Source organism: Podarcis liolepis, assembly GCF_965112155.1.
Source record: "Podarcis liolepis genome assembly, chromosome: 8".
Classification (NCBI taxonomy): domain Eukaryota; kingdom Metazoa; phylum Chordata; class Lepidosauria; order Squamata; family Lacertidae; genus Podarcis; species Podarcis liolepis.
Window position 1 is genome coordinate 65,089,587 of NC_139560.1, and position 10,287 is coordinate 65,099,873.

The 10,287-nt window shown below is 41.9% G+C and overlaps 2 protein-coding genes across 7 annotated transcripts in view; one reads left to right on the forward strand and one right to left on the reverse strand.

Annotated features, from left to right (window-relative positions):
• Positions 1-2,609, forward strand: part of ECI2 (enoyl-CoA delta isomerase 2) — a 33,842-nt gene extending 31,233 nt beyond the window's left edge. For all 5 annotated transcript variants that reach the window (XM_083519555.1, XM_083519556.1, XM_083519554.1 and 2 more), the window contains exon 10: positions 1,853-2,609. In XM_083519555.1, the coding sequence (XP_083375681.1) occupies positions 1,853-2,005 (153 nt within the window). In that variant the 3' untranslated portion in view covers positions 2,006-2,609. The remainder of the gene's footprint in view (positions 1-1,852) is intronic.
• On the reverse strand, positions 762-9,091 carry LOC310714318 (testis expressed protein 56-like). Of its 2 annotated transcripts, none has more exons than XM_083519703.1 (3): positions 8,672-9,091; positions 6,602-6,785; positions 762-1,168 (listed from the first exon to the last, which is right to left on the reverse strand). In XM_083519703.1, exons 1-3 carry the CDS (start codon positions 8,934-8,936, stop codon positions 1,111-1,113), a joined length of 507 nt encoding a protein of 168 aa, XP_083375829.1. In that variant the 5' UTR covers positions 8,937-9,091; the 3' UTR covers positions 762-1,110. The 2 variants fall into 2 exon arrangements, with proteins under 2 accessions (XP_083375829.1, XP_083375828.1); XM_083519702.1 differs by lacking the exon at positions 762-1,168 and adding an exon at positions 1,813-2,431 and having other exon boundaries at positions 8,672-9,060.
• Positions 9,092-10,287: the final 1,196 nt, after the last annotated feature.

Genomic DNA, 10,287 nt, shown 5'->3' on the forward strand with positions numbered 1-10,287 from the left:
GGGAGTAAGAAGGAAAAAAGGATTTCAGCTAACACTTGGACTTTGACCTAAATATTAAAATATAATAATTAATAAGCATATTTAAAATTTGACCCCAAAAAACTATATTCTGAGAAAACTTGCCCATAAAATCCTGAAACATCTCTAAAGGCCTGCTAATGTTTTACAGTGATGTAAAAAAATAATATTCACATGGCTGGAATGTTTGGCTTTGTGTTTGTTGTTTTCTTTCTCTTTTGGCCTTTTATTGATAATTTTTTGGGGGTGGGTGGGGGCTGTTCTTTCAAACACATGTCTATCTTTGACCTTTTCAAATCCTTGTGAGGTTTTCTTGTGGGCCTTCTGTCAGGCAGTGGAGAAACAACAGTAATTATTAAACTCTGGCTTTCATCTGTCAGTTTCACCTGCTTTTCTATGATCTATTGATTGGCCACATCACTTAAAAAACTTCAGTGGTCATTAACATCTTTCTCTTGTCACAGAGGGCAATTTTTATAGCCTTATTGATTTAGTTTTCTAATTCATATGGTTAAAATCCTCTCAAACCGTGAAAGTACGAATTACACAATATTGCACTTCAGTGTGAAATGCATGTGCTTAGTTCATCTGGGGATTATGTGCTCAGAATAAAAGAATCGGATCAGGAAAAAATAGCCTGAACGTGTCTTATTTCCCACTTTCCTTTTTTAAAAACATTCCCTTGAGCCATTTTATTTTCTCTCTGCTTTGGGAGTTCTAGAAGAAAAATATATACAGTAACAGCAACTTCAAAATGTCCCATTTATAGCAGAGTCAGTTTTAACAAGTATTGTTCTAAGCGCTGATTTTGGATATTATCCTGGTTTGCATATTTCTCTGTCTCCAACCAATCCAGAAACCATCAGACACTGACAGATCTCTTTGACTCCAACTAATAGTACCATCTATGAAGTTCTTCTTCCATCTATTTGTAGATTCAGGGTATTGGTTTCTTACTGAGGATACCATTGACACTAAATGTCGTTCGGCAGTTTAACTCTGGTGAGCTTTCTGTACTGTGCAAAATCTGCAGGACCACTCAATGGAAATTATTACAAGCAGAAAAGCATGGCAAGACCAGCATTATCAATCTTACCTGCTTTTCATCTTGTATATGCTAACAAAGTCACTTGTGGCAATAGTCTTGGTCCTGTTTAAACAGAAGAGAATTTCCTGTGCTGTTTTTTCGTGCTGCATTATAATCTGCTTAAAGCACAAACTTTTATACACACACACACACTTTTCAGGTTTATACATTTCAATTTCACTAATTTTACAATCATTTTAACATTTCAAAACTTGACGTCCTTCCCCCTCTTTCTGCGGTTCCTTAAATTTATTTTTAATACCTTCTGCATATCCAGATTAATTTACGCTTGCTCATTTATTCATCTAATTTAAATATTTACTCTTATTGAACAGCAGGTTATTACAATAATCCTGCTAATGTTCTTATCTGTTTACGGTTTATCTGTAAATATTCAATAAACTATTTACATTCGCACGTGCAACCTTTTTGCTACATTATGCCTGAAGCCTTAGGTTGGAACCTCAGCAAACATGTGATCCTAACACAGGTTTGCCGACCTTAACTTGGAGGCACTGGGAGGGAAGCAATCAACCCTTTTTATCCACTAGCTTCTTTCAGGGCAAAGCTGCTGTTGGGTAGAGAGAAATATAGGAGCCCCCTTCACACTACTCCATTGTACCCTGCACCCATCCTAACCCCCAAACCCCAAATTTGTATTACCAGCCAGATTTGAGATTTTGTCGCTTGGAATTGCACATTCTACATTTAACGATGGAATTTTTATTTATTTATTTCTCTCTCCAGAGTTTGGCAATCTCCAAGCAGTTGATGCGAAGCATGGAAAAGGAGAAGCTCCATGAAGTTAACTCCCAAGAGTGCGAATGTCTCAAAGGAAGATGGCTGTCCGATGAGTGCATGAACGCCATAATGAGCTTCTTTCAGAAGTCCAAGCTCTGATCCCTTGCCAACTGTGCAGAAAGAAATGTCTGTAGAATAGTTCTGTTCCTCTTACCAGAAGACTTAAATTTCATTCAACGAATCCTTTGAATACATATCCACGTTGTGCCTTAACAGGGACGAGCGTAATCCGTTTAGCGTGCAGGTGGCACCTTCGCTCCTAACATTGTCAAGCTTCTCATTTTTGGGAATTTCCGCCTTTTGTATTTGGACATGAATTTGTGGTGCCAGAAACATCGTATTCCTCCCTCTGGGCACTCGGGTGGGAAAGCGCTCGCTGCTTTACATGCAGAGCGGATTTCTCTGAATACGACGATGACTGTTTGTCTTCCAAAAGGGGTCACTGATTCAATGTCCCCAAACTTTTTAAGCTCTTGAATAACTGAATGTCTGTCATGGTGGGCTGACATGCTATTTGGTGTCCATCTATTGCGAAGCAGGGGGGGGGGAGAGAGAGAGAACGTAGCATTTGTGTTAACGGAAAATTTGAATTAAAACATTTACTTACAAATACTTTGGAACCTTATAACAGTTCTGTGCGTTTTGCTATGTTATGTGACACTCGCTCAGTGTCGTGGGTTAATACAGTCCTTTTGCAAACTGCGGCAGGCATTTGTGTCCATTTTTGGTCTTTAAATTTAATTCCAGGACAAATAGAAACATCTCTCACTGTAAAGCTGGGAAAGGAATGCTTTGGTTGTTTTAAACAATAAAAGCCAATGGGAAATGTGGGGGGGGGGGGAGACGGAGGAGAAGAGGAAGAGGGAAAAGGTTTAGGTGAAGAGTTTCATTCGGTAAACACTCCTGGTATACATTGCAGGAGTTGTAACTTGCTCAGCAGATATTAGGGCCAAGATGATGAAGATTGGCTTTTACTTTGCAGTTGGGTGGGGGGAAAACCTAGCATAGGGATAAGCAAAACCATTTTTCTGCTCGCAGACCTGCCATACTGTATACGACACAACAGAGAATAATCCAAGTCGGCGATTCTCCAGCAGTTTTTGGACAACAGTTCCCATCATCCCTGACCACTGGTCCTGTTAGCTAGGGATGATGGGAGTTGTAGTCCAGAAACAGCTGGCGACCCAAGTTTGGGAAGCCCTGATACAAGCGGAAGGCACAATTGGATTGGCTTAGAACTGGGATGGGAGAACCTGTGGTCCTCCAGATGTTGCTGGACTACAGCTCCAATCATCCCTGACATTTGCCATTCTGCCTGGGGCTGATGGGAGTTTACCCACATTTCTTAGTATAGCAGGCTTCCCCCCACCCCTTGGCTTAGAACAGATACTTAGAGCCACATATGCTGTTTGCCATTCCATTGAATATGGCGCCCCACTCATAAAACTACACTTCAGTTGAGACCAATTGTTCTTTTTGTGTAACGAGAAAAAAAATACCCTAGAGTGTGGTAGTTGGGATATTATTTTGTTCCACAACTTTCAGTGTTTTGACAAGTATAAATTGCACACGGCGTTCTGCTCCAGAGAAAACATTGCATAAGGAAGTGTGGCCTGATTTTTTCCTGGCCATTTTTTTTAAACTTTTCATATTTTGGAGTCTCAAATTTTCACAGGTAGAGATACTTTTCAGAGTTTTAACAAAAGGAATTTTAACTATCTGCCAGACAAGTACCTTCAGTGGCTGAAGGTATAAGTTTTTCATACCCTGTGACTAGGCCACATCAATTTATAGCATTTAAGAACATAAGAGACAATAAGTTCCCTTCAGGAACGAGCATCTACTACAGAAATAACCCAAATATTAGAAGCAAGCCAGAATAAGCTGAGTTCCTGATCCTTATTTCTTGGTTGGGAGGAAACAGAGGAAAATATGCTAATAGCATTCGCCCCTGATTCTTTGAAAGGTGGTGTGAAAACAATGGGTAAAACACTTTTTTTTCTGTAAGAAAGGATTATTGTGGCAGATTGCCAAGTTTTTACTGACCCTGTTCATGTGCCTTTTACAGCAGCTTGATATACAAATAAAGATAAGTGAACAAGTTAAAGCTTTTTCTGGTGTAGAGACCAGGTGAAACTTTTCCTAAATATTTTCATAACTGCTCTGCTTTGTCAAATTTCTGTGAGTTTAAGGGACGCGGGTGGTGCTGTGGGTTAAACCACAGAGCCTAGGACTTGCTGATCAGAAGGTTGGCGGTTCGAATCCCCACAATGGGGTGAGCTCCCGTTGCTTGGTCCCTGCTCCTGCCAACCTAGCAGTTCGAAAGTGCAAGTAGATAAATAGGTACCACTCTGGCGGGAAGGTAAACGGTATTTCCGTGCGCTGCTCTGGTTCGCCAGAAGCGGCTTAGTCATGCTGGCCACATGACCCGGAAGCTGTACGATGGCTCCCTCGGCCAGTAAACCGAGATGAGCGCCGCAACCTCAGAGTCGGTCACGACTGGACCTAATGGTCAGGGGTCCCTTTACCTTTACCTTTTTAAGGTGCTAGTAGGAGCAGAACCAGTAACAAGACCAATATGGGACAAAAATGAACGGGTTTGTAATGTGAAAAGAAGCAAAATAAATAAGTGGTTCTGTCTCTGTCACTCTCTTAAATGAACAAATCAGATAGTGGTATCAATGAAGCAACATCTCTCTGACATTTTTTTGCCTGTGGACTCAGTACTGAAATTATTTTCTGCAACTGCACACAGACTTTTGCTGCAACTCTTGCCTCCTCCTGTCGCTTTAAGATTGCCCATTGTCTCTCATCCTCCATCATGCCCAGGCAGAAAGGTCATGTTGTTCCTGCCAACATCCCAAAGCACACATAGAAGGAAAGGTTGCTGCACTTGGACCACAACTCCATCTCTCAATTTCCCAAAGGTGTTACAATCCCTTCTCTGAAATGTGTGGCCATCCTCGGATTGGCTGGATTTAGCAACCTGTCACTCAAAGCCACCTGGGCACAAGATGCCTTAAATATCAATAGGGTCCCTGTAACAGTTGTCCCTCTTGAGCCCCTCAACTGGCAATGATGCCAGAAGCTGCCAGCGCCCGAGGCGACTATTGAGAGTTAGGTGTGCTCTGTTCAAGTTTTGCCTAGTCCAATACCTTTTGATCTGCATGCCTGCGATTTCTCCTCCTTTCCCTATTGCATGTGCTCCTTGGAATAAGCTGCTCAATTGGATTTATGGGTCACATTGGTTTTGGGACACACTCAAGGTCTGGTAGCCCTCTCTTGTTTGGACAATGCTACTAGTTGTTAAAGGGATGTGGGTGGCGCTGTGGGTTAAACCACAGAGCCTAGGACTTGCCGATCAGAAGGTCGGCGGTTTGAATCCCCGTGACAGGGTGAGCTCCCGTTGCTCGGTCCCTGCTCCTGTCAACCTAGCAGTTCAAAAGCACGTCAAAGTGCAAATAGATAAATAGGTACCGCTTTGGCAGGAAGGTAAACGGCGTTTCTGTGCACTGCTCTGGTTCGCCAGAAGTGGCTTAGTCATGCTGGCCACATGACCCGGAAACTGTACATCGGCTCCCTTGGCCATTAAAGCAGATGAGCGCCGCAACCCCAAAGTCATCCGCGACTGGACCTAATGGTCAGGGGTCCCTTTACCTTTACTAATTGTTAAATTGCCTGGGAGAGCAGGAGAGAGAGGCTGAAGTGGTCCTGCAAGAGATTTGGAATTCCGCTGGCTGTTCCTCCTCCCAGGGCGACCACCATAAAGCAGTGGGAATCCACCCCCCCCCCCTGCCCTCAGTGATACATATGCCGGAGACAACAAGTCGAGGGAAAAACAGATCAGGGCAACCACTATCCTTCAGGGGTGGCACTGAAGCTTGTGACGCCATTTGCCACAAACCCTAGTTCATGATTGTGGCACCATCCACCACAAACCCTAGCCTATTTTTCTTATTTCTAGCTGGCGAACAAGCTGCAGATAGAGAAGCTGGTCAAGAAGGGAATGGGGCTAGATTTGACTCCCTTACTCTTTCCTTGCTAAATAGCTGATCAGCAGTGTCGTCTTTTTTTTAAAGGGTTTGTGCTCTCGATTGCAATAGTGCAACAGTGTTCATTTTCAGGTGCGATCCTACTGACATGCAAATGCTTGCAGAAATTCCTCATCTTTATGTCCCAACCATTAAAAAATAGGAGCCCTCCATTTTAATCGCCTTGTTGCATATGTCTTCCAGACAGTTAAAGCCATAAACACCTCTTGGTGTGCTGATAGATGTTATGTGTTTATAAACCCTGTATCGACATAGCCTTTGTTCACTGGAGAAGAAGCAAAACAGGAATGAACTGTGGCCATATAGCAAAATCATCCTGGAATAACTTCATTGTTCTGTTCCAAGGGGGAAGCAGGCAGTGGGGATACAGTCACCTTTCCATTGCAGTCTCCACATCAGGAGATCTGGTGGCAGGGAAACCTTTGTGTTTATGTAATGTGATGGGCTTTCTAGCTAGAAATTGAGTGTGCACCTATATTATTAGAGATTTGGGGTGGGGAACATTTCCCCCACAAAAAGAAAGAAAGTAGAGGATACAAGTATCCCTAAACAAAAAAGAAGTTATACAATTACAATTGTATATTGTATATACAAGTTATACAATTCAAAAAGAAAAAAGAAACACTTTTGTATAATATCCTACCTTGCAATTATGGTTGCCAGCGGAGCATCGTGTCTGTACACTCCAAAGGCTTTATGTTCCTTGGCAATCTTGTTGGAAATAAATCTTTTTGTTAGGGGCATGTGATCTGGCTCTGGTGAACAGTATGCCCCTTGCAGTAGGTCGCTAGCTGTTTTGAACGTGTCAAAATAGGAGACCTTGTAACCTGAAGAGGGAGGGGTGGAAAACAAGAATTTATTATTGCTTTAAGTATACAGTATTAGAATGGGGTTTGTTGCATTTTTATTTTATTTTGCTGCTCCTGCTGCTGTACCTTTAACAGCAACTAACTTCATCTGATCAGGGAGAATGGTCTCTGAACCCTCAGACCTCCCAGCAGATCACATGGTGTTGGGAGATACCAGAGGTTGATCTTTTTGCCACATGCAGCAACAAAAGGGTGCCAAGGCTCTTCTCATGGTTCCAGAATCAGGAAGTGGAGAAGGAGGACACACAGACCATCCAAATGTCCCTAGTTTCCAGGGAGAGACCCAGATTTACAGAAGCCGTACCGGTTTCTAATTGATCCCGGAATGTCCTGCTTGTCCTTAGGACGTCCGTATTTTCATCAAAGAAATGTTGGAGGGTATGGAGTTATGCGACCCCTGAGCCAAGGATATAAGTAACTATACAACCTTTAGAACACAGCCTGATTTAGACTACTCAACTGCCCACCGCGAACAATTTGCTCAGCACTATGCTTGCAAAATTGATTGGATCTGTACTGACTTGGACGCTATAGTTGATAGCCTGCATTTGACCCTTCCTTTTGGCCCACAAAGCAGATGATGAATTCAAATGAAACTGTTTTCCACCTCATTCATGGGGTTCTTTTGACTTTCATTGCACAACTGCACTGAACTGTGGCCCTAGGTTTATGCAGGCTCACTGCTTTGCAGTAAAATTCTGTTTCATTGTAAGTTGTCATTAAATTGTATGGTTTTGTATTTTTAAACTGTTTTAAATTTTAAAGAGCACCTATTATAAATGTGAAAGAAGCATCTAGCACTGTTATTGGGTAAAATGACTTACAGTTGAATCTTATGGAAATTTACCCAAAAATAAGCCCTATTGATTTCAGTGGCACTTACTCCCAGGGAAGTGTATATAGGATTAGAAGCAAAAATAGACAAGACCATTGTCTTAGGGTAGCAAAATGCTTATAATGATGTGATAGTACTTTTGGAGGTGGTGCATATTTTATATTGGGGAGGGATGGGAAGGCAATATATCTTTTAACTTAACAAATATCATAATGGGGAAGGAATTATCATGGCAAGCTACCACGAACATTGTTTAAATCGAAGCTGCACAGTTTGAATGCTTCTTGCTATTTGTTTTTCTGTCCAGGAATATGCGAGATTTCATTTTCAATCTCTTTTCATCCCGCCCCCCACCCTTCTGCATTTTACCTCTTAAAGTCTCCAGCAAATTAAACATGCCTGTCTCCCAAAATAATGAATTGATTTTTTCCAGATGGACAGTGTTGAAGTTTTCTTTATCTAGGGAGGATTAATTTTATTGAAATACAATCCTTTCTTTATCCCACTTCAGACACTTCTTTAATCTTCTGCAAAGCACTATTAACGCCGTTTCTGGCCTTCATTATCCTCTGCCTTGTGAAAGAGCAGACACACCGTTTCAGGCTGTAGCTGCTAAGAAATTGTGACTCTAGGCGTTCATTTTCTGAACCAGCCACATAATTGCTATATTAATATGAGGAAATGTGGTTTAATAATATTTGCCTGTGGCATGCATCCCCTTCAACCTAAAGGTCTCGTATTTAGGTAATAAATATTGTTTAGTTCTAAGCTTCCTACCAGCATAGCTGTACCTTTCCTGTCCAAAGGCTATTTAAACACTGTCAATCTCTGTTCCCATTTTAGTAATACTGACAGTTATATATCTCCAAGTTTTCATTTCAGTAAATATTTTCATATTCCTCTTCTTTAAACCCACTCCTTAACCTTTCCCCTTAAACACAGCCTGGCGTGCAGACATTAGGACCAGCAACTCTTATTTCCAGTGAAGCAAAATATAGTCTGCACGTACTTCTTTCCTGGTCTTCATAGGCACACCGAAGAAGAAGCTCTCTCAGAGGGTCTTGCAAATTGCCACAAAGTGCGGAAAGCTTTTGGAACACCTGACATATGTCTTCCTCCTTATCGCAGCTGCTTAATTTCTGATAAATGACCAGCGGTGGCAAGTTCAGCTTAGATCTTGTCACCCACCTGGTGCCTGAAACGAAGCTTCTCTTGTTTGCTCGCTGGTTCGTGGGGAGTGGCGGCAAGTTCGGAGGAGAGGTCTTCACAGGCATATTTATTCCTCTTTTCCTGTTCAAAAAGGTTTGTTAGGAATGTAGCTACCACCCAGTGGAGCACAGCAAACATGTTTGTTTCTCTTTCTGTGCCAGAGGCTTTTCCCAGCCCTTGCTATGAATTCCAGACATCACAAGAGCAATGTGACATCACAAACAGAAGGTCAGGGAGGTGTTGGGTGGAAGAAACTATATTGTAAGAACATGCTCAATGTAGCTATTATTATTATTATTATTATTATAGACCGTCCTATACCCGCAGGTCTCAGTGCGGTTCACAGAATAAAATAAAATAAAAACTACCGTATTTTCCCATGTATAAGACTAGGGTTTTTTTTTAACCAAAAAATTAGGTTTAAAATTGGGGCTTGTCTTATACACGGGTAGTGCTGAGGGGTGTTTTCTTGGGGGCGTCTTATAGATGGAAAAATACGGTATATAACCACAAAATACATAATCAAAATAAAAACAACAACAACCCTATAACACTCCCCCCCCCTCAAAAAAAAACAAAACCCCTCACATTTTGAAAGGGCATAGGATGTCAATCAAATTAACCAAAGGCCTGGTTAAAAAGGAACGTTTTTGCCTGGCGCCTAAAGGTGTATAATGAAGGCGCCAGGCAAACTTCCCTGGGGAGAGCATTCCACAGAAGGGAAGCCACTGCAGAGAAGGCCCATTCTCGTGTTGCCACCCTCTGGGCCTCTCGAGGAGAAGAAACACGAAGGAGGGCCTCAGAAGATGATCTCAGGGACTGGGCAGGTTCCTACGGAAAGAGGCACTCCTTGAGCCGTTTAAGGATTTATAGGTCAAAACCAGCTGCCATTCCCCCAACCCCATAATCAATGTCAGCCAAATTTTGCTTTAGCTAGACAGAACAGTTGTTGTTCTTAAACAAAATTTATATAATGCTTGGTTATAAGGAAATCTCTAAGCGGTGGCAGAACCACGCCTTAACATTCAACACACATTTAAAGCACATCCCAAAGAATCCTGAGAACTATAATTTGTTAAGGGCGCTGGGAATTGTAGTTCCGAAATGGAGAAACTACGGTTCCCAGGATTTGGGGTGGGGAGTCATGCGGTTTAAATGTGCAGTGAATATGCTTTAAATGTATGGTGTGCATCTGCCAATAGATGCGCTACTCCTGTTCTAGAAGTATGGTTGTGTTGGGAAAGCTTTGGTGACCTTTCTTCTTAAATGTGACCTTTCTTCTGTCATGTTTTCTGGACCAATGTTCTTGCCATATTTCATTTCGTTTCACTTTTGTCTTTCACTATCCTGGTGTTTTTTTCCCCCCTCATGCTTTGTGAAATTATTATTAAAATTTACATATATGAACAGAAAGAC

Coding starts and splice junctions, on each gene's coding strand:
- LOC310714318 (XM_083519702.1), bottom strand. CDS start 8,936: ATGCCTGTGAAGACCTCTCCTCCGAACTTGCCGCCACTCCCCACGAAC. Junction 6,786..8,671: donor CTATGAAGACCAGGAAAGAA/GTACGTGCAGAC, acceptor CTCCCTCTTCAG/GTTACAAGGTCTCCTATTTT. Junction 2,432..6,601: donor CTGGCAACCATAATTGCAAG/GTAGGATATTAT, acceptor GCTTCGCAATAG/ATGGACACCAAATAGCATGT.